General features: G+C 38.2%; 1 protein-coding gene across 5 annotated transcripts in view; it reads right to left on the reverse strand.

The window, feature by feature from the left end:
• Nucleotides 1-25,136, reverse strand: part of PRDM2 (PR/SET domain 2) — a 71,516-nt gene that overhangs the window by 40,687 nt on the left and 5,693 nt on the right. For 3 of the 5 annotated variants that reach the window (XM_032201257.1, XM_032201260.1, XM_032201259.1), the window contains exons 1-4: nucleotides 12,770-13,735; nucleotides 12,445-12,548; nucleotides 8,765-8,917; nucleotides 2,508-2,634 (exon numbers count right to left, since the gene is read on the reverse strand). In XM_032201257.1, the coding sequence (XP_032057148.1) occupies nucleotides 2,508-2,634; nucleotides 8,765-8,917; nucleotides 12,445-12,548; nucleotides 12,770-12,965 (580 nt within the window). In that variant the 5' untranslated portion in view covers nucleotides 12,966-13,735. Of the gene's footprint in view, nucleotides 1-2,507; nucleotides 2,635-8,764; nucleotides 8,918-12,444; nucleotides 12,549-12,769; nucleotides 13,736-14,101; nucleotides 14,220-22,154; nucleotides 22,229-25,136 lie in introns of those variants that run through there. The other 2 variants (XM_032201258.1, XM_032201261.1) reach the window with 2 other exon arrangements.

The raw sequence follows: 25,136 nt of genomic DNA on the forward strand, positions 1-25,136 counted from the left end.
TATGGTAAGACGGTCTGAACTGGGATCAGGGAAGGATTTATTCAGAAATCGAGAGAAACCCTACTGCAATGTGAAAAGTTTTACAACGGTGTAAGCATCAGCTCGTTGGGCAAAATTTTAGTAGCTGTGAAATTATCACTTTATCAGAGTTCATTAAACAAATTGCAGCAACAAGACTGTTTGTCAAATATTAGCTATCTTAACATTCAAGGACAAGGCCTAAAAAATGCATTAAAAACTCCAAAGGAGTTTTCTTTTACTGAACAAAGACTAGTTATTAAATAGCTGCGCATTTTGAAAAACTCAATTATAATGTATTTCTCAAATAAGGTCTTGTCTAGTCATTTGTAAGGTACTAAACTGTCAGCTTCCTTTTCTGGAAAATGTGTTTCTACAGGACACTAATTCACAGTTGTTTAAACTTGGCAGTTCTTATTTAGTTCTATTTTCTCCTCTGAAAGTGTATGAGTACAATCTGTAACAGAGCAAAATTAATTTCATAAAAAAAGGAAGCAATTGATCTAACTAATAAAATTCAAATCTCACTCTCCTGAGAAGCTACTCTCCAAAAAGTCTGTTAAAATTGGGAATTTGTTTGCATGATTACGTTGTACTTCCTCCCATTTTTTTCATATGCAAGAAGTAAAATCACATTTCCCTCCCCCCATTTTTATAGTATAGTTAGTATTATTTCAAAAAATCAAAACCAAACAACAAAAACCTTTCTGATCTTGCTGAATTCATAGCTCATCAACACTTCCTTTAATTTTCCCATAAAACCTCAGCCCTTGAATCTGCAAAAGAATCATTATCAATGGAAACCATTTTGGAATTTTATCTGCAGCTACAGCTATCAATTCAGCAGAATATGTTATATTTTTAAAAGCAAATCAGCGTGAGTTGCAAATATTTGACATTACTGCAAATACTAAAATAACCAAGAAGGGGGGTAAAAAATAATCCACTGGAATCTCCTAAAAATAGAACTATAAAGTTTCAAAATACGTACGTACGTATTATAAGATAAACAAAGCACATATTGTGAATTGACTCATCTTATGCAACATAAATAATGAAGCTTTACTCATAACAATTCAAAACACAATACTAAGAATTTGGTCTTTCTGCTTAATGATACAAGAATAAAATTATAAGAATGATAAAAGAATAATTTGTCTGTAGAATTAATCTATTATCTATGATTCTTATTCTATTATCATCTATATTGTTTGGAATTATTACTTTTCTGTGTGTATGTGAGATTTGGGAAGGAGGCTGTATTTATGAAACAGAGAGAAAACACTTATTTTTCTAAAAGATGACAGTCTGAAATAATTAAAGCCCTTAACAGTTAAAACTCCCCATCTAGAAAACAGTACAACAAAATCCAGGAACTCCCAAATTGATTTACTGGTATTTTTAACCTCTAACTTCATGAATGCAAATAGAAGTTCTGGGCCATGTAAAATTACCTTAGAAATGATTCTGTCTGGCTTTTCTAATTTATAACATAATTAAATTCTTTCAAGTTGTTTTTCTAGCCTTTCAGGTAAATCACATGCACACAAATTCTATTTGCCGAGATAATGCGCACTTAGGAAAAAGCATAATATAACCTCTAATTTACCAAGAGTTACCTACGTATGTATGCCAAATGTATTTCGTTACAGATCGCAAAATAATAGCCAGTGCTTGAATCGCAGAGTTTGTGAAAGTTCAGACTATGAGCTAGTGCTCAAAAGAACAACCGATCGTCTCGCAATATTTCATTCTCCCAGGCCCCACGTCACTCTCCAAAATAAACAAGATTTATATAATAACCATTTTCCCAAACGCTGATCTTGTTCCCGACGCGAGTTCCACAACTGCACCCCAAGTCAGACGGGGCCTTGGGTTGTGAGCTGACTTAGAGCGATGCCATTTTCTCATCGGCCCTTTCCTTCCTTCGGCTCGTTTGTCACCTGCAGCAAACCCCGAGGCGCTACGGGAGGCTCCGACACCCCCGCCGCAGTGCCGGGACCGGCAGGGAGCGAACAGAAAACCCTAAAAACCGAGCGGGTGCTTTGCTCTGAACCGAAATGCCGGTTATATAAGGCGATGCGCGGCGCCACATGCACTTTAAAAAGAAATAATAATAAAAATAAATATATGGCTGCTGCCTTAACGCTGGAAGAGCCGCGGGAGGCCCGCTCTGACATATTTCCACGCTGACGAAGGCGCCTGAACCCCTCCGGGCCGGCCCCGGCATAGGCAGAGGCCGAGCCCTGCCGGGGCCGCCTCACGGCGCGGCGCTGAGGGGGCGGCTCCGGGGTGCGCGGAGCCCCCCGTGTGGCGCCCGCCCCGCTCCCGGGGCCGCTTCCCCGCTCCGCGGCTTCCCCAACTTCCCCGTTCCGCCCCCGAAGGTCACGGCGGCGGCCGGAGGGGCCCGGGCGGGTGGGAGCTGAGGCGGCGGCGCCTTCCCTCCGTCCCTCCGTCCCCCCGCAGCCCCGCGCCGTGCCGCCCCTCACCTCTCCTGGCTTTCGGGGAGTGCCGCCGGCTCCGGGCGCTGGCTCGCTCCTCCTCGATAGCGGCGGCTATCTCCGGGTCGTCCTCCCCATTGTACCACACCAACAGCTCCTCGCCGGGCGCGATTGGCTGCCGGGAGAGAAGAGAGAGGCGCGGGGCCAATCAGAAGAGGGGTTGTTGGGGGAATTAAAAAATAAAAGGGGGGGGGGAAAGGGGGAAGGGAGGGGGGGAAGCGGCGGCGCCCTTCCCGCCTCAAGGGGCCGCCCCGCAGCGCCCCCTGACGGGCGGAGGACGCGCGGCGCTCAGCGGGCTCCTCCCGCCGGGCCGGGGGCGCCTCAGCGGCCCCGAGCGGCCCCGAGCAGCCCCCGGGCATGGCGCTGACGGGCAAAAAAAGGCTCCGCTGCCTGCCCGGTGTCGCCTGGGGACAGCCCAAAGGCGAGCCCAAAGGCGAGCCCCGGCGCAGGGTGGTTGTGCTCAGGGAGCTGCCGGCGAAACGCGCCCGCCTCACGGCAGGCGGTACAAAAAACAAAGTGATCGGCTGGAATTTGGGATAAAACCTAAAGACCTAGGGGAGAACTGTAGCAGGGGAGGGGACACAGAGCAAGACCTAATTACTAGGTGTTTGAGAGCCACTTAATTACAGTAATTAAAGACTTGTCTGCCATTCCATAGGTGTTATTTCTCTCTCTTTTTTTTTTTTTTTTTTTTGGCTGAATCCTACCCAAAAATCCACAGGAGAGGCCTCGCTAGCCAAGCTGCCATCCCCACTCCCATCCCCACCCCATCACCAGGCTGACCCACGCCAGTGTCCTGTTAGTTCACGTGCTCCTTAGAACATCCTGACTGAAAGAGCTAAGTCTTCAATTTTGCAGGTTAAAGATGTATTTCTAACCCTTTTTTTTTTTTTTTTTTTTTAAATCGTAATTCTGTTTCCTGAACTATTTTATCCAAAAATCACACAGACACAAAAATGCCTTTCTCTACCTAACTACAATCCCCCTTTTTCCCCAGACGTAATGAACACTGGAGGTAATAAAACAGTATTTTTAGAGTCATGACGTTAGGGCAAATGGTAGCCTAGGACTATTATTTCAAGTCTGAAGCCAAAGGGAAATTTTGTGTCGAGAACAATAGCAGTATCTGTTTCTTTTAAAGAACTTTTTTTTTTCTTTTTTAATAATAATAAAAAAAGTCTCACAGCACTTGACAGAGGTGATAGTTATCTTTATATCCCTGGACACTGGAACAACAAGAGATGCAAGTGTTCAAGTTATATTGTAACTTATTAAGTATGCATTTAAGTTATAATAATAAGAAGCCAAGCAGAAGGCTTTGCTTAACAGTTCTGGAGGCCTGGTAGGGTAAGCAGCAGTAACCAGATTTGCATGGTCCCAATTCTGCAGCTGGTTAGCAGCAAGGAATGCAGAAGAGTTGCCTGATGCAAACTACTTCTCATTTCGGCCATGTACAGCTCTAAGAGTTGGCAAAACTTTGGGGCAATTCAAACACATGATGATAATGAACATGTAATTTGTTAGCTTCATGGGTGGAACTGACATTCGATGTGATGAATTTCGTTCTGGAATAACTACTCTAGAATCTAAATTAAGCCCTCTAACCTTGTACTTCTAAAATGAGATGCAGCAGTTTCAAAAAATAAAATAAAATCAGACCATTAAGAGAGCTCCCTCAGCAGCAATACAAAAAGAAAAGGACTGCAGTGACCAAGGGCCACTTCTAGAGCTCCTTTGACACTCGAGTACACAGCCAGCTTACTGCTGGCACCCTCCAGCAACACCTCTGACAACCTTCCTCCAAGCTGTTATCTCCAGACTGTCTGCTGGGGCACCAGCTTGGGACACTTTGGTTATGAAAGGGATGGATTTGGGGCAGGCCCAATAGGGTAACAGCTTTCACTTGCTTATTGGTACGTTATGTTTCAACTCTGACATTTAACATTCCTTAAGCTGAATATTTTTTGTTCAAAAGATTTAAAGTGATTTTGAAACTTGCCATTTTCAAGAGTAATATCCAAAATTCTAACAGATTATCTAAAATTCACTTCATTGTACATGCAAACACTGCAATGTGTCTTGTACAGGCTGAGATAGACATTTACCTCTTTGATCTTATTAGAATACAAGTTTTTCACTACTGACTGTATTTTACCACTACACTGTTCTTTTGCACTTGGAAGTGGCCCTACCTCCCCAGCTGTAACCACACCAGACAGTTTGTGGCATTGAAGCTTGTGTGCATTTTTCACACAATAATTCTATGTTACCTTGTGTTCCTATGTAACAAGGAGATTCTGTAGTTATCCTAATCCTGTCTGACAAAACATTCTCTCCTAAACAAATTAATTTCACCATAAGCAAGGACAGTCTCATAGCCTAACTTATTTAGAAGACTTTTTGAAACTGAGCTTTCACTGCAATTTACTACTCTTTTACTTCAAGAATTACAAAGTACTGCACTATGCTCAGAGTAACACCACTCAACTAGCTCATTTTATTAGGAGAGGCAGGAAGAACTTCTGAAACCCCATAATAAGTTTAAGCTGTTTCCATGAAATATGACAGCTCTCATATATGTATATCGGGGAAAGCATATGCAAAGCAACCTACAAATATCTTCAGTCCTTCAGTAAAGAAGAAGAGAGGATGGAAGAGACGATATTTGCTTGTGCTCAGTTAAAAATGCTATCCGAGACCTCATTAGAGGTCCCCAACATGAAATTTTACTATTTATGTATAGCAGAGAACAGGGAAATTAAAGCTCCGTGCAGTTTTGAGGTTCTTTTACACCAAGCAAATGCAGAATTTGCTTATCTTAGCAATGCAGCTTGGAAATCAGTCTGTTTAACTTACAAATCAGAAAGCCACAGGAAAAAAAAAAAAAAAGAAGAAAACCCTGGGGGGAAAAATAAATTAATAGCAATGATAACATTTAAAATGCTACCAAGATAAAGCAGAACAAAATAGCATACAAGCCACTCACTCTCTTTTGGGGGTAAATAACAACTGTGTTGTTTGTCCCCAAATGGAATTCCCCCAAATTTATGCATTATGAAGAAGATTAGAAAGGAAGTTCTGATAAAATGTTCCTAAATGTTGAGAGCGCACTGTTATTAACCATGCTTTCTTTTGTCTCACTGGTCAATAAGGTGTGATGTGAATCTCAGACTGATAGGAAGTCATCACAGAAAAGGGGAGACAAAAACCAGACACTTACATGAAGGATATATATAAACAACCACACTTTGTAAATAGAAATAAAAAAATGGGTTCTTTTTCTGCTAAGTTACAATTTTTTTCTGCAGCTTCTAAGTTACAGTATAGTGAAAGCTGATCAAACAGATAACATTTAAATGCTTTCATGCAGCAACCTGCCCTCAAGACCACAAATTTGAAATTTCCTCTTCTACATTATACTTTTACCTGTGCTGTCATTCTCTCACAGCTCTATTTCCAATTTCTTCACACTACTTTTAAGAAACATGGTCACTATAAATGTCACTTTAAATAATGAAAAGTAACTTTAGAGAACACTAGAAAACAAGCTTTCATAATAACATCCTTTGGTTTTTATATCATTGGAACATCTAAGACATTAAACAGAATATTGGAATAATCATCATTACTATTATTTTTAGTATTAACTACCACTAGGCTACAAGAAGAGTCATTTCAAATTTGTTGAATTAAAAAAACATAACGTGACTTGCTAAATCTTGATCTGACTGAATACTGAGTGTTTAATGGTGGTAAAGACTGTCCGATTTTACCAGGAAAGTTTCACTTCAAAAATCCCAACAAATTAGCAAGACTGAATCTTCCTTACATACCGTCAACAATCATAGAATCATTTAGGTTGCAGAAGACCAACAAAATCATAAAGTCCAACCATCACCTTAGTGTCATCAACGTCACTTAGATATCTCCAGGGATGAGGACTCCACCACTCCCCTGGGCAACCTGTTCCCGCACCTCATCACCCTTTCTGTGAAGAAATTCTTCCTGATATCCAATCTAAACCTCCTCTGGTGCAACTTGAAGCCCTTTCCTACCTTAGTCTAGAAGGTGGAAGAGGAGAGTAAAATACATTGAAATAGATTGTTCAAAGAGTAATTGAGAATATCAGGGTAAACTGTTAATAAACTTTTGGTATTACAGATTCATAAGTTTCTTTTCCAATATGGAGCAAAGTTAAACTTGATAATATAACCCAGCTGTTGCATAGTGAAGCAACTCACACATTAGTACAGCTGCATCTTAAAATACCTGCCCAGTTCCTTGTATTTCAGAGGCAGTGGCTATCGTGGGACTGCAGGAGTGACCTGCCACCACTGGACCATGGCTACAATGCTTCTAGGAGCAACCTGGCCCTGAGAATGGTTTATTTTTGAGCAGCATGAAGCTGGGAGTACTAATACAAGTGCTAAGCAGCTCAGGTCCTGGCACTCTCAGTTTTCTGCAGCACCCGAACCTACTCACAGGTGCTGCTTCTGCACTGGACTCTAAAAGGCACGGCAGCAAGCCTTTGTGCAGAGGCAGCCTGGAGGTAACACGTTTTCTGATATATCGCTCCATTTAACCAGAACACGGTGCAGACACCAAATGTGAATTTCCAGGTGCTAACCTGAACTGGTATTGCTAACACTGATCTGAAGCTGTAACGGTCCCACAGCACACAGGGACAGGCACAGCACACCTCCAAGCGGTTGCTGCAGGGGCAAATAAACCCTCTTAAACTCAAGGCTGCTCTTTGAAAATCCCATCGTGTCCCAGACAGGACAAAAAAATCTCATCTCACTGCAAGAAACCCCAGACAGATTTTGAAACCAACGAAACTGAGCCTTATTGGCTGCTCCAGCAGTCTTCAGAAAGCTGCTTGGCAGCACAATTTTGTTGGCAAGGCTTACTGGGATAAAATGCATCAGGTCGCAAGCCGAGAGTACAGTCAAAGCAAAAAAGGACATTTCAGATACTGAAGCCAGGTATTTGTTATTCTGTCAGAATTGCTCAGCCTCTCTTAGCACTACAGTTTTCCAAAGTGCTGTGTTGTCCATGAGAAAACAGACTGAACATCATCTTTACCATGACTAATACCTTTGCAACAGGAGAGAAGTTTAAAATGTCCCAGTGACTCCAAAAGCACACTTACATCCATGGATGAGTGCGACTATGGGCAAAGTCTGGGCAACCCAAGATAAAATGCCTAGAGCAAACTAAACCAGCTCCAGATGCACACCGAGAGCCTGCCCTCAGTGAATAAGCAGTAAAGACAAGTCAACAGCCTGGCTGACAGTAGGGAATTCCTCCTCAAATGCTATCTCAAAACTATTGGAAAGTTCAGAAAATATTTAAGGGCTTTTTCCAATCTAGTTTGACCTAAAATATAACAGTTCTACATACTTCTTTTTTGTCCTATAAACTTGAAAACCACATGGCACCAATTCATTCTTTTCCTAAGTGAGGAACAGTTACTTAGAAGCGTTGTTGGCCTTACAAGGAAATTTAAGAAACATCCACAGCATAACAGCAAGGCTGTATATAACCAACTATACAAAAGCATTCTAACAAATGCTTTCTAACAAATTCTAACCAAAGTCAACCTACATATACTCACTACTAGCAGGTTCTTGATAAGAGATTCAAATAATACTTTACAGCTACAATATTCTAACACTAGCATACTCTGCCCTTACTGAGCTAAACAAATATTTTCTTCATTCAGGAGACGCAACCTGCCAGTAATCATGCCTGCTTACCCTCTTTCCCCCACCACTCCTGCAACAAAACCAGAGGGGTATACAACTAGAAAAATGTGACTCATGATGCTGCTTGTAAAAGTGTCTTGAAAGCCTGTCTTTGTTATATGAAGCAAAGACCATAAAAATATCTCATTTCTAAGAAAAAAATTCAGTACAATTTGTCTCAGTATCTACAGGAATAGAAAAAACATATTTTATGTAATCTGCTTGCTCTTCATCCCCATCTGTATCATCTTTGGTGCTACAGCAAATCATTAACTAAGAAAGATCTAACGTTCATAAGTATTCTAACAGTAGATTGTAATGTCAGTTATACTGACAGAAGAACTTAGACCAGTGAAATATAGCATTTGCAATGTTTTAATTGTATTTCATAAAGTGCTTCAAAATCCATTTAGTACAAATAGTTTTAAAAAAGGAGTTGAGTATCGGAAAATAAAAGATTAAACAGCATTGTAACTGAATCTTCACAGACATTGATACCTTTAAACTTTTGTAGTATATAGTCCTGTTGATCTCCAGAGGAAACAGATTCTGCTCCTTTCCTGAACGTGCCCAGTTTATATACCGCAGCCAGTTCCCTTTCTTTGGATCAGTTGCGTCAACACACATCCACCCCAAGTTTGGGTAATACACCTATGGGAGAAAAATGGCATTTATCCCAAGTAAACACACAACTGTTCACGTTGAAGTGTGCATACACCAAACCACAAAAACATATTTTAAGGCTATACAAAGTAGTTGTTATCATCCAAGTCAGAGGTAAGGCCAAAAAATGAGCAGAGATAAGGGTTGTTTTAGGGGTAAGAGTGTTGCTGTTCTTTTGCGGTGCTTTTAGAGGATCTGGCGTAACTGAAAAAAACTGAAGAACTTCTGGCCTCCAAGACCTTCTCTGTCTGAGGGCTTTGGGCTCAAAAAGTCAAACTCCTTAAACACATTCCATTCTATACATTGTTTTCAGTTTGGCAAGCCTGAAATGATTCGCTAGAGCTTATATTTAGTGTAAGGACTGATGTTACAATATAAATGGAATTGAGCTTTATTTTTACTATCTGAGGAACTGGGAAAAGTAACTATATAGAAGTCAGAAGCATTTGCTTTGTTTGCAAAGAAAAAGGAAAGCATAATGTGTATTTAATCTTGCTTCAGAATATTAAAGAGAATCTTAACCTTTCAGAAGTCTCGTGATCACCTTAAAAAACTGACTATGTCGATAAGCTTCTTTATGTTCCAAGATGCTACATAAATTCTTTGGTTTGCATTCTTGGCTAAACGTTTTGAAAGTATACTCATATTCTACATTTAAAGACCATTTCCATTAAAGCAAAACTACTGACAGCACTTCAGTATTTTCTGCTGACAGGCAACTCTGCTTCTCTTTTAAGACACGTTGTATATCTCCCACATTTCTTCTTATAACCCAAGTTAGATGCCTGTAAGAAAAGCTGTCAGTGGATGCTATATACATACTTTTTTTTTTTAAATATTTTTTTTTTCCAAAATGAAGAACACACCACTATTCAGCAACTGGAGCTATCATTTTTGCATTATTTAACAATATTTTCTTTGTCTCAGGACACAAGCATACTAACAGGTACACAATGTCTCAAAAAGTATTGAGCAGCTTATAGGCTTTCAGAAAAATAAGGAAAAATAATTACAATTCGATTACGCTTTATTTCCTTTTGGGTAAGTCTATAGATACCAGCCTCTGCCAGGAAGAACTCAAAGCCCTGTGTCCCTAGCTCATCACCTCCTGCAACATTTGCTTAGCAACACTGTAGATAAGGAATACACTGAAATTCAGATTTTACCGTAACTTTCCCATTCTGTTACACAACACTGTAGCTTTTGTTTGCTTGTTTTTGATATTTACTTTACAAGTAAATCTAAGTCTTTACCAAATGTTTTACATTTTCAATTTGAACTACACTTCTACAACAGCTTAAAGCCAGAACAATTTACTAAAGTCGATTTATTTTGTGCTGATATCCTATTGCTATAATAAATTAGAATTTTATCAATGGAGGTAAAGTTTCAACAAATACACCAAAATCTTCTTAGCCTCTTCCCAAGTGAAGAGAAAGCCTCTTCCTTACTTAAACTATTTCAGCATGGATTTCATCAGCTGACTTCTGAAAGAATGTTCATCAGCACACCCAGCCCTTGCAACATGAGAAAGTAAACAGCTTCACGGACCAAGACTGGAAAAGCAATCCTTTTCATTAAAATGGAAGAAAACAGCCAAACAATGATGTGGAAGGGCTAGGAGATATGGAATGCATGGCAAAGCATAGTATCTGCTTACTTTTCAGTGAAACCATCCAATTACTGATTTTGTTGTATAAATCTTGTGCAATGGGCGACAGGAAATAGGTTCAATTTCTCTACATAACATTGTGATTTTAAATGATTCCTATAAGCCATGACCAGGACCATTCTTTGCAGTTGGGCCACTCATTCTGAGCCCATTGGCAGGTGGCATTTCCCTCAGTTTTCAGTTACTTGCTACCATTTTCCCATCAGTGGCTTTTCTCTGACAGAAAATGAAAATACCAAGTCTACTGCTCTCTTCAGACAAAGCACATCCTGACACAAAACTCATCTTTTTCAAAATGGTACTGTAGCATGATCATTTCAAATTATTAAAATTGACTGGAGAGGCTACATTTTAGAAACCTGAGTTTTTCTTCAGGTTAACTTCACTAAAAACAAAATGGATTTCTTGTGGAAAAAGGTTGTTCCCTTATCTGAAGGTCCGTATACTGAACTACTCCCACACACCACCATCCTTTTACAAATCATATTTTCTTACAGTTAAGATGCTGGAGTGGTTTCATATATCAGCATATGGGGCCAACTGTTGCTGTCTCATTTTAGCTGCCTTTTTTTTTTTTTTAATTCCAAAATCAGTATGGAAGCAACACACGATTACTTTGAAGTCTAGAAAGGGATTTTGTGGTTGCCTGCATTGCAAGCTATGAATCTTCATATCAAATTATTTGCCACTAGCATTTCTCAACACAAATTTCAAACATACTAAGACATACCTAGTAAGAACACTCAAAATCCAACATGAAGAAAAACAGTTGCAAGGTCAATAATTTACTTGATTGATTTCAATCTCACTAAGTGTTCTTGTACCAGATCAAAATTGGAGATATCTTATGCAATGGAGTTTGTAAAATATATTAGTTTAATACAACAAACATTCTACTTGAACACTTTGTTACTTTCCTGCATGTGAATCTGCATTTCTGTGACATTATTCTAGCTCAATTCCTCCGACAGGGCTTAACATTAGGCTTTAAATGTGTTTCATGCAGTTCTGCGTTTGCAGGCCAGGGACAAGAAGGATGACTGCTATCATTCTCTTTACACTAACAATCCATAAACTAGCAAATTCTATTCAGTGCATGCTATGCCACAGTTCCTCCATCTCTCCTCCTAGACCATTCACTATGCCAAAGCCACTTGCTGTGTGTACCTTCAGAAAGGCTGAAGAAGTCTTTGGGAATAGTTATGAGCTGCCGTATTTAAAGATACTGTAGGCAGGATTCAACTCCAGATTAAGAAACCTACATCCTGAAGTCTACATAATATCTGAGGTCTTATGACTATCAGTGGAGCTTAACAAGCTATTCAACTGTCCAGACAGTACTTGCTTTAAGGCAAACCCAAATACAAGAAGCACAAGAAATACTGCAACAGTTGAGAACTTTTATAAAAGACTCCAAAAGCAAAACCAATTCCCATAACAAAGCTGTTTTTCAAAGAGCTAGATGAGGAGTGTTGTGGCTTCTTTAAGACATTCCATATCCTTCCAATTTCCCTAATTTCATAAGTACTCAGCTGCAGAAGGGATATCACTCACTATTCAGGCCAACAAAGCAAAGCTTTTTCAGTAGTAGACTCCTAAAAGGAGAAGGGATCCAGAGACAGTATATGAGAAAATTACTACAGCAATTTTATACAATGCCATTAATTTAAAGTTTTGTAGTTCAGAATGGTTGCTCAATGCAAGTATCTATAAATACATATGCAAAGGTAACCACAAACGGCGATTATTTCACATAATGTCTATCCCTAAAATCTCTAGAAAGGTAAATGCAAAATACCATGCTAGTGACAGATACCCTTTTCATTTGCAAGCTTTTTCTTACCTCCCACATATATACATTGCTCTTAACTTGAGATCTTTTTTTCTTGTCACCAACAAAAGGCCCAAATTTCTTGCCTTTCAAAATTGATTTTGTTGCCCAGACACCTGAAAGGATACATATCAATAATTATAACAAATCTGACTGATCTGAAGAAAGTGTTCTTTTCACAACTCCTATTTCTTAAGATCATTATATGTGTTTGTCTCAGGTTGTGCAGCATTCTACAATATTAAGATCACAGCAAGGAAACTGAAGTTTACTAACAGGAATTCAAACAAACCTCACCCCCAAACTCCCTTCAGTCACATAAGGTTTAAGTATTTACCTGGTTTCATTCTTTGCTCATGGGCTACTGTAGCTCTGGAGACAAAAAAAATGACAATTTCCTTGTACTTCAGGTGATATCCAAAATACCATAAGACCATTACAAGTTTTATATAATGAAGTTGTAAGTTCCAGCTGCTTCGCTGAGTAAACAAGTTAATAAAACAAAAAACTCTTTGCTTTCTCTGAAATAACATCAGACAAATAAAGCCCTCACAGAAGTTACGAAACTAAATAATACTATATTTTGAAGGAAAAGCATTTGAGATTGGTTACAATATGTGCATAAATTAGTTTACAATATTTAACGGAACTGAAAATGGACAGCTACACTTCACATTTTATAGCAAAGAAGCTACAAACGGATTGACAAATAATTGCTATTTTTTTCTAGATTTCCCTATCCCACCTCTCTTTCACCAACATGTACAAAAAACTGAATGTAAAGCAGCCAATAAATTTATGAATTACCTGCAGGTATGTAATGAGAGGTCTGTTTTGTTGTTGTTTTGTTTGTTTTATGTTTCAACAATATTTTGACGCTGACTTTGTCATGAAAATGAAAAAGTGTCCTAAAGATATCTTTGAAGTTATAGAAACATAAGTAGTTGAAGTTTTCTAGCATTTTTTCTCTTTCTCCCTCACTTACGTTCCAATGTAACATTCTCATTCAGACCTTGCCAGAACAGGTTCATACTAGAAAATATTAACTTTGCTCCAAGGAGTTTACAACCTGTTACTAACAGTAATGCATCCATAGTCAGGATATTCCTCAAACTATCAGCTTTCAACATCACGTATCCAGTCTGCAAATCTGACCTCCAAAGTTCTCCCAACTTAAACCCTGTTTTAAAAAAAGAATTATTTTGCATACATTACAAAAACAATACTTCATTCCATATAGCAGCTTTCGAGTCTGCACTGATCTTCTTACAAATTTTATATATTGATTGGACAGCGAGACACAGCACTCTAAAGTAAGACAACAATAGGATAGCTGAAAAAAAAAACAACAAACACAAACAACTGATAAAAGTGCTATAAATTAAAGCAAACCAGTGAATTAGTTTACTTGTATTTCGTAACCTAATCTTTCTGCATCTTGATCCATTTTTGACTCAAAATGTGATGTTCCATAAACATAATTTTGGTCTGTTTGAGAAACTGTGTCAGAAGCAGACCACTCTTTCTAATGGAAATTGATTCAGATAAATGCTCTGGACATTCACCTCTACCCAGCATATGAAGACACCAAACTTTGACAGCATCCGTGCTTGATTTATGTGAGCTACTTTAAAGGTCTTCATTCTCTTTTCACAGTTTCGGCACTCACCAAGCCTTGTCTTGTCAACAGCAGATGGGAAGAGCCTCACATCCTCAGGAAGCCCCCTAAGCACATGCTCAGGTACATCAGCCAAGGTCTCCACAACCACAGTAGGTTCAGTTGTGTTCTACAAGTCAAAAAGCAGAAGGGCCACGACCATTAGCAAAAACAAACAAACAAAAAGCACAGCAGATGATCAACCCTTATGACCTAGTCCTGAGAGTTTTTACTCCTAATATTAGTCCTAAGAAGAGTTTCCAAATCGCCATTTCGACTAGGATCCCCTCCATCAACATCCTAACATGTAAGTATCTTTTGATCAGAACATTCAAGTTTTCACCATTATTCTCATAACCCTTGTTTATGCTTTAATGAAGAGCTCTAAGACCACCAGAGATGTAAAACACTGATAATTATGTCAGTTTCTGTAAGTATTCTTTTGCTTGAGTTAATAGGTGTGTTTTGACTACAGTGAATAAATTTAACTGAAAGGGGTTTTGTATTTCTCATAGACCAATTTGCCATTTCATTCATCTTCCCTGGCTTGTCCTACAAAACATATTCAAAATTCCCCCTTAAGTTATTTGGGAAATGTAGAGCTACATGTATTTTGTTTCTCTTGTCTGAATTTAACTTACCATACAGTTCTAGACTACTACACCTAAAGATGAATGAATGGGAATCACTGTGTTTTTATACCTCGGAAAACATCTATCCATAATATTAAATGTATGTAATGAAGCTCATTTTTTCAAGATATAACCTTCACATGGGTTCAGGGCTAGTGTTAAATCTTTGAAACTGCTCATTAATACGGTAATCTAAAATTCATCCATGAAACAGAAATACAGATCAAGTTTGAATTGCACTATTTTTTGTGATCAGTTATGCCATGAGAAACTACTGAGTTTATCATAGAGTTGTTCATAGAAACATTGCCTCAATTTTAGCATGTAGTTGTTATCACAAAGAAACTTCCAGATCCTTAAACATTCTACCGAAGCATTACAATTACTTTGATTATACAAGGTAATTGTAAACAGTATTTTTAAATTCTGCTTTTAAACTAGATGGTTCCCAGAGTGTTTTGTTTTGTTTGTTTTATTAAAAAACAAACAAACAAAAAAAAGTAGTATAAAAACATATCTTATGTAACCTGTCTGGAAAGTCTTGCCCAATTAAAAAGTCTCTGAAGGAGCTAGATGGATTTTCTCTTTAAAAATACTTTTAAAAATACACAGACCTACTAACTAAATACAGACCTAATCTTTTCTAGAAATAAGCCTCAAAAAGAGTTTTCATTATTTTATTTGAGCTATATGCTGTGTCTTAAATATAATCTCTTCTGCTAGAAAATGATGCTGATCACTTCTGACAGACTAGGACTAAGAGCAACACAAGATGCTTTTAGCAAAAACCTTTGTCCGATGTGTACTTTTGGATTCTGAATAGTCTGAAGATGAGAAAAGTTACTAGAAATGTTTCAGGACAGGCACATCGTTTGTCCAGATTATACTGTTGAAGCATATTACTGGCAAAATAGCTAGAGGAAAATAAATTGCTGTGCTAAAATACACTTATTTGATTAAAACAGCATGCAGCAAAACAGCCAGAACAGAAGTAGAGGAGTTTGTTTGTTTGTTTTTCCTACATAAAACTGTAAAAACCCCTAAAACAAGGGAGATAAAGCATTAGCAACTGCATTCCATTACCCTCCCTCAACACCTAGACACTCACCATCTGCAAATTTTGTTCCAAAATGCAGAAGAAATATGGCTCGAATAAGTCTGCTGGAGCTAGCACAGCAGTTTCTCCATTAGCAGACTTCAGTAAAGGTTAGCAGAATCATGCAGGCTTGACTGGATCTACCTCGGATGTGTGACATGTAGCTTAGCTTGATTATAATTGACAGCATTAATGAAAAGGATGACTGGAAAACATTTATGTTTCAATAACCATCCTTTTCACTTTATATTTAATATAAATTACTGAATATCTGTCCATAAAAAGTACTGGTTACCTGTGACAAATAGCAAGAAAAACCATCTTTAACTACTAAGAGCATGTCTATTAATAGAGAGGTAGCAAGTTAAATCCTATGAGTTGTTAAGTTATAAAAATATTTGTATGGAACACACAATTCAAAGCATTATTTTCTATGCATTTTTAAGATTCCTTCAATACTTTCAAATGAAAGAAGAGACATGCTGCAATTTTCCTGTGTACCCTACTAGTTTCATACTATCTGTGTTCACAGTGAACGCTAACTGGTCTCCCAGTTTAGAGCGTGAGGATGCCTTAAAGTTACAAAAGGGCAATTCCAGATCCAGAGCACTTCTGGTCTGAGGGTCCAGACCTGCTCATGCAGCCATCCATTTTAATTTTTGTCAATCATTTCCTAAACACGTGCATAAAGCTTTTAAACAGAGCAAATGCATAGAGGAAAGAACAATGTAAAGCTTCAGCAGCAAAAATAACTTGCCTAGAAGCACACAAGTGATGATTTCTGTGATACAGGGCAAAGTCAAACATCAGCTACCCGCCACACTAAGGGTAATTTTGCATACATCAGTGATTCATTTCCTCTTTGCCTGGAACCATCACTTGATTTCTCAGCCCAATCAGTCTCAAAAAAAAAAAAAAAAAAATCTAAAATAATTTCTGGTATTGCTTTACTTGAACACCTATCTCTTGCAAGAAAGGCCAAACAGAAATTTAAGGAGAAAACCATATTGCAAGTTCTGGAAAATGTATGTAGTTCACAAAAAAAATGAAAACTTATTTATTTTACCTATTGAATCTAGAATATTGTAGTAAACAAATTACTCCAATGTATGTACTAAAATGGGAATTTGGGATACAACATCTGCCATAAGCATGAATATGCCCTGCAGGTGGGCAGAGAGAAGCTTTCTTGCACATACTGGAGACCACTAACACCCACGTATACCCCTCTGGTAGAACAGCTGACACACTACAAGGATCAGTAGGCTGCTTATAATAATATTCGTATCATTATTCACATAATTTATAATAGCAAGTGTTACATTTGTCATAGACAACTAGCACTTTATTACCTAATTGTAGTTAACAAAACACCCATTCCTGATTAAAATTACCAGAAGTTCAAAGTTACAAGGATGTACAATATCCCATAAAATCAGTCCCCGTTACTGTGGAATTGTGTCGGTGAGAACAAGGCATATGTTGAACTTCATGCAACAGCCCTAAAAATAAAAAGTATCTGCCCTTCGACATTGAACTTTGATCCTTCTGGTCAGCTACAAATCCTGGTGGTGATGGCAATAGCTCCTCGAATAGGAAGGATGTCGTATTTAAGTTCTGGAGAAACTGCAGGCGGTGTTAAATAACAACACTAAATTGGGCAATACTACAGCTGTCCAAGTAGACCCTGACTTTCTAGAAATGATCTTTGCGTTTACACACAGCCATGAAGCGGAGATATGATAGCAGTCTCCATATACCGAGTAACACTCAGGATTTTCCCCTGACCACTTATGAAATGCTATGCTGAAAGCTTACTGGAAATAGATTTTAAAATGCATCTCTATATCCTACCAAAATTAACATTTTTATCTCTAAAGCACAACAGATGAAGCTTCCCAACCTCTTCTACTTCGCATCTACTCTTTGCAAGGGTGCTCAGTACGGCAAGTATTCTCCTTTACATTTTTAAGTGTGAGTTGCTGAGTTACAAGAGCAGATCTGCCAGCTTTCTTTAACAACAGCAAGAAAAATGGTAAAACTGGAGTCACAGCAATGTTATTCTATTGCTGCCTTGGTAAGCCCTAACAGCTGCATAGACACATCCTCGAGAGCTATTTGTAGGGGAGAAAGACCCCGAAATTGGAAACTATGGAAGGAACAGAATGCCAGAAATCCCTTCCCATCCACAAGGGTGAGGAGACTGGGGAAAAGAGATCTTTATTCTTTAGTTATAGTAGCTGAAAGTCTATTCAAGGCAGAACAAAGTTTTATTTCATTTTATTTTGCTCTACCTCATTTTATTTTGCTCTTCAAACAGCCATAGAGAAAAAATAGGGATGAAAGAAGTCTCATTCAGACATCTGTTAGCCTTGAACTGATATGCATAAGTCCACATCTCGGCAGACAAAAAAGAAACTCGCTCTTCTCAGCGTATCAAACGAAGAAGCCTAAATATTCTTCCAGTACATTACCCCATGACTTGAGGAGAACAGCGAGCTTATTTTTTTCACGGTGGTTTCTAACAAATTACATGTAGGCATAGATGAGGGACACTGCAGAGAATGAACAAGACAACTACCAGAACAATGCATTTTAAGCTTCAAGCTAACAAAAATGTTTTTTTACAACCATAGCTAGATGAACGGTTAAAAAACTCAAGCCTACAAAATAATCTGATCAAAAAACTTTAAAAATCAGACTCACCTAATTTAGACATCTATATCCTCTGATCTATCAGACATTTCTTAATAGTGATACCTCCTTTCAGCCACAAATATTCCAAAACTGTTCTACCATTGAAGAAATTTGTTCGCAACTTTATTTAACATCTACCTACCTAAGTCAAATTAGCTGTTATGTTCAGAGAACACAGCACCCCGACCCACTCTGCACCTGTTACATCGATGGATTTCACAAGCACCAGAAAATTGGAAATGGCCTAGTATACAACACCACATTTCACACCTCAAACAAACACTAATAAGTAACCAAATACTATATGGTAAAATAAACAATTTACTTCAGTCAAATCAGTGCAACATAACATTATTTGCAATTTATATGTGGTTATTTAAAGCACTTTCCAGATCAAAATTTGTCCCCAAGGAACGTCTGTCTACCAAATGAAGAAATACCAGGATTTCAATTGCTTTTCCAGCAATGCTTAATCACATTTAAATAGTTTTGTCTATTAAAAAGTTCACCTTTCCGTAAGGATAGTGTACTGCAGCATGTCCTGCAGCCAGCTTCTGCACTGAACTGCAGTCCTCATAGGGTATTTTTCCCACTCCTGCCAACAATTTTGTTGCAACTTTGAATACATAAGTACTCGGAGCTTGTTTCCCTTTTAAATTTGCTACCCTGAAGTTCATTACACATATTACATTGTTACCATGCAAACTAGCAAGGGTGAAGAGACCTGAGAACAGCACAAAAAAATCATCTGAGGGCTGAAGGTGCACCTTAACTGAAGCTTTTTTCCTCCATTTGCATCAAATTCAGAGTCCAGTCACTCCGACAGTAACTTTCAGCACTTAAGCAATTTTTATGTCACTTTGAATAGAATTGTACCTACGGCCCCTCCACAGGTTAGGCTGTAGTGTTACAGGCAGTACCTAAGCCAGGCAGAAACAGGATCTGCTACAAGCCATTCACAGATCAGATTGGAGCCAAAAAAAATCATGCTGAAGGACGTGACGAATGACAAACATTCAGTTAGTGCCATGTTTTGGTGGAAAGGGGACTGAGATACATGAAAAGATAAATGAAAGGATGCCACTGAAGAAAGACACATGGCAAAAGAGTTAGAAAAGAGTTGTGAAAAGGAAAGGAAGAGCCTAAGGAAGATGATCAGGGAGGTCAGAAGCAGAAAGGTCTCTGCTTGTCCCAAAGTCCTGCCTAAATCCATTGGCAACAGTTTTACTGCACGCGCTTGAAGATTAAAGATGTATTAGAAATAGCTGAAATTATCATTTAAGCAATTCCAATGGAGCAGGAGGGAGGGCGTTTTACTACAAGTGCAGATGTCATTTATTTAACAAATGGTGAAGGTATGAGGTAACTGCCCATGCAGTACTCTAGGTAACACACGACTTTTTCCATACTGCATCTCAGACTGCATTAACATAGAGTAAGTGCTGCTGACCAATAACCCATGGTTACTTGGTTTTTTGTTTGTTTGTTTGTTCTTTTAAATAAACTATTCAGAGTATTCTGATGCAGTTCACATACTGAATAAAGATGTCTTTTTAAAAACAGAGAATGCATGCCATCGATCCTGAAACACCAAATTTCCAAGGAATGCAAAAAATATTAATTTAAACAACTGCATTTTTAAAAGCTATTTTTCTCCTTACTGCAAGGAGAAGGCAATATCGATTTATGCCAAGGTTTTTCTTCATTATAAGCAAACTAGCAGTGCTTTCACACAAACAAAGTTCACAATAGCCTAGTTAGTTTCAGGGTCACTGAAGTCACACCAAAAGCAAAGATAAGCAGAATGAAAGAAATACGAGAACAGAGCACTTGAGAGATGTTTGGCATCAGGCATCAAAGACATTTCATATACAGACCTGGCACTACAACTTGTCAACAGTGAATGAAATGACAAGGGCACTGCAAGAAAAAAAAGGGTTCATGCTAAATACACACTTGATATGAATGGTAATTGAACAATAAAAAGCCACATGAGCTCTGTACACTTTGGAAACTAAATGTGAAAGGCAGAGATGCCAAGAAGGACTCTAAGCTATTGTAACTATCCCCAGAGGCAGGGTCACCTCCTAATTTAACTGTAAGATGACACACGGCACAGCACTGCAGTAGCAGCCCCAGTAATAAAGAGGAAAACTTTGTTTTCACACAGTGCAGAAGTTTTACTTAATTCTAGAAATATATCAGTGCTGGTGGAATGGGGGACACAAATGGGAAGGAAACAGCTGCTGATAACAGTTAAAGATTACAATCTAGAGCTTTCAGAGTTTTAGCAGAATCCAAAGCTTATCAGAACAAGTGATAAAGCAGAACTATTACTTGAGGAGAACTGTAAGTTTGCTTTATGCCACTGAGAGCACTCAAAATAAATTTTACAGGTGAAATAACTTCAAGTCTCAATAGAAATAAATTGTGAAGCGATTGTTATCCTAGCTACCCCAAACTAAACTAATGTCTCAATGTGTTCTAATATGCATTATAGATCATGCAAACAGCACTTCTATTGATGTGTATATATAATACAAATATGCACTCTCTACAATACATATTGGAAGACTAATAGATATATTTTGCTTTTTAGTGTTTTGTTGTTGTTGTGTTTTTTTTCTTCTTTAAATCAGATGAAAAAAGCAACTGGAAACATCCCACCACCCAACTCCATACTGTAATTAATTTATTTGCTCTTCTATCACTTTAGTGGGAGAGTATACTTCAGCAAAGTGCTAATTGTACTCAATGCTGATGATCAATTAAGGGCTTAAGGGCAATAAAAGCACTCATTAGAAACAGGCAATGAAAAAAGTAGACAAAGCATTTTGCATCACTGTGTACCATGGCTGTTTCTGGCTCAGAAAACAAGAAGCTTCTGTACACAGTCATCTTTTTAGCAAATTAAAAAATAGCGTTCCTTCAGTGTAACATCTTATGTTCACATTCCCATGCCAAAGGGACTTTGTAACATCATCCAAACAGAGAAGTGCTTATGAGAAAAACCGAAGCCAACATTTACTCGTTCTGTAACAAACATTAAAATCCCTACTTAACAGACAGACAAATAAAAAAATAAATAAAATCACATCCATTTGGCACTGATTAAAACAACACCCTCCAGAGCACTCAGGATATTCTTGCATCCATATAGCAGAGAATGCATTGCAAAGGCAATGTGCTTTCCCAGCCTTCTTACTTGGTTCTAGAGAAGTGTGAAATGTCCCGATCAATCAATTTCCATGACAGATTCTGTTCCCTGCATGTTTGAAATAGTAAAGTGGTTTAAACAGGTAAAAAAATGGAATCCTTTAATTTTCAAACCACTTTTATAAGGAGCTGAATTATTATCAAAAGCCTCAGGCTGAAATAGACTTTTTTTTTTTTGGAGAGGCGTTCTCGTAAGACGTGCCAGCCATAATAACTTATATGTAGCTAAAGGGGATTCACACAAAAAAAAATAAAATACATTAAATAAGTCTCACAAGCACGCACACTGTGGAAAGGAGGATCATGAGCTTAGATGACACTGAAGATTTTTAAGAACATTTTTTGTGGATGATTTAGTTATTAAAAATTAGCTGTTCTAACATCTAAGTAAAGTATTTTGATGAAGTCTTGCAGTTAAACTCACCTGATTCATTTTGAATTCCTGTTGTGTTCTGAAAAGACACACACAACAAAGAAACTCCTTTGATTACATGAGCCCTAAAAAGAAAAACAGACAATTGTAATACACACCTACCTACAAATTTACATTGAATTGAAAGTGCACACAGACCTGTAGTTTCTCTTCCTAAAGGACTGTTCCCAAAGCAGCATATTGCTTTATACAAAATCTGCTCCAAGATAACGTTTTGTTATTTTAGCTTAAAACTTATATGAATAATGCAAAGAGGGATATCTATCATTTATCTAAATTTTAAAGTAAGTTGCAGAAGAAATGTGCTTGAATAGGATCATTTTGTTTGTTTTCAAAATCAACTTAGCTTGTTCAACACGGATTTCTTCAGCATTTAATATCAAAGTAATATGAAAGACCTTAAGTGTTTTTAAGATTAACAAGATGCATGCATTTGAGTCTTGACTCTCCAATATTAGAAGCAGGAAATTCTTCATTCAGATAGGCCTTTTATTAAGATATTTTATTATGCTAACATTTGGCTTTCTTGTTTAACAGAAGCATGAGACTTCAAAAAGATTTTCACCAAAAATTGCTGGTTCAAGGAGGCATTAAATTTGGAAACTCTTAACACAAAATTGATCAGAATAATGTTATAACTGAGAGTTTAGTATATCAACTCACCTTTTATTTTTCCCTTCAATGCATAAACAAAAGCATTATTGCAATTACACTGTAAAACACCATCCTGGTGTCATACAAGACTTTCAATGAATTAACAATACCCTTTTTGGAGGTTAACTGGTGCTTAAGCATTTAGAGCATTTTATTCAAGTACTGCTATTTCTTTCCAATCTTTAGTGTTGTGGGTTTTTTGTTTGTTTGTTTTTTGTTTTTTAAATATATATATATAACAATCATTAAATGATTTTACTAAATACTTTGTATAAGTACTAACATTTAATTTAAAATTTATTCAAGCAATATATCCTCCAAGTAAATTTCATCTAATCCTTCACATCTTTGCACATAAGAGTTGTTAACGCTGTGTAACATCAAGGGAAATACCACCAAGTTTCATACAAAGATTGCATTGCTTAAACAACTCATAAGACAAGGACAGATTTCCTTGAAAAGGGTGTTTCTATTGTGTACAGCTCCTCTGGGATTAGCTACTTTTGTCCTGATATTTCTGTACTCTACTTGTCTTTAGCCAAACAGCTGAAACATCTGAAGTTCGGGTTCAGCTCTGCAGCTTGTTCTGTGGGCTCTGCCAGCAGAGACCAGGCAGGGACAGGAGCCCCACGCCAACTGCTTTTAGCCACCTGGAGAAAAGCACCACTTGGGGAGCACACCGCAGCTACCTCCTAACCAATTTCAGCACATCAAACTCAAACCGATTCCCAGGAACGGTTTGATTCCCATCCCCAGCATTTCATTTGCTAAAATACTCCCCAATGCTGATGGAGAACACAGCCAACACCGAGAAGCTACTGAACAAGTAGAGCATGACACGGGTTTCATTACGATTTATGGTGACTCCTGAGATAATTTGACCCTGCCACAATAAGGTCTCTTTGTCTCCAGCCTCTCGCGCCGGAGCGCAGTTGTTCCTCACACATCTTCCACATGCCACTGACTTCCCGCAGCCTTAGCCGACAGCTTAACTCCTCCAGACAACTACAGCTTCTACTTCAGACATTTTTACTCAAATGCTTTGGACAAATGGCTTGTGAAATGCGATCTGCAGGCTGCCTGTCACCTGCCCAAAGCTGCCGTGGCACATGGAAGCGCCGAGGAGATGAAAAGCGACGCTGGAGCCGGTACAAACTTGTGGACATCTTGGTATGGAAAAACACTGTTCTCTTTTATTCACTGCTCGTTTGGGTGGTACCTGCTTAACGTCAATCTGTAAATGAGGTTATTTTGGATAGCAGGAGAGGCATCAAGCATTTCCTAGAGTGAAAAATGCTTTACTTTAGGTAAAAAAACATCTGCTTTTCTCTACGCTTGGTGAGAAAACTAAAACTGATTAATTGCAGATAGACAACGCAAGAATATTTTATTAACACAATTTCACAGCGCAGCCTGGTGCACTACTGAGGCTGTAGCACACGAGGTTACGTGGTCGGTGTCTCCAGCTGCCTACGTCTTCCTTTTCTCCGCCCTTGCGCTGCAGCTTAGCAGAGCGGTGCCCATCCTCTGTCAGAACCATCTACCATGGCTCTGGAAACTGATTTAGAAAACCTACTGGAAGATGTGCCCAGATGTTACGCTGCAGTAACCAGTCACCTTGAAGTATATGCGCGATTTTCAACACTGAATAAACCAGGAGAACTTTTAACTCAGAACTCTAGGTACGTAAAACCAACCAGTTTTAAAGCACTGGCTTGCAGAGGCAAACATCCATTAGCATCACTGCTCAGTCACTAAACGTAAAGAATGAGAGGCAACAAGTATGGGGGGGGGGATGTTCCTAGTGTGACTTATTAGAGAAATGACAAAAAACTTTATAAAAAGGTAAATTTTATTTCAAAAATGTTGTTTTATTTGAGCAGTAAAAACATACTTTTTTATATACTAATTCAATATTATTTTGCTTAGAATTAAGTTTTCAAAAAGAACCAAAAACAAGCTTTTTTTTTTTTGAACCGGCTGGATCCAAACCTCTGACGGATATTTCAAACTTGCAAAGCTTAAAATACTGCTGTAGTTGAACGTATACACAGTTCGGTTTCATAACAGACTGCACTACTCTACACTCTTTCAGCTACAAGTTACCAAAGAATCAGTTCATCAAAAAAAATACAATCAGATGAGAAATGAAGCTACAGTAGAACAGAAGCTGCAACAACTATTTATAGAAGTACTAATTTAAAGCACACATTTCACCTTTGCATTTTATGCCTGCAGTTCTGACAAGTTACCTGAGCTCTAGAACTCAAAAGCTCTCTGAAAAGGTCTTCGCTTTTTTCCACTTTTTTTTTTTTTCCT

The sequence above is a fragment of the Aythya fuligula genome, chromosome 21, assembly GCF_009819795.1.
Source record: "Aythya fuligula isolate bAytFul2 chromosome 21, bAytFul2.pri, whole genome shotgun sequence".
NCBI classification, from domain to species: domain Eukaryota; kingdom Metazoa; phylum Chordata; class Aves; order Anseriformes; family Anatidae; genus Aythya; species Aythya fuligula.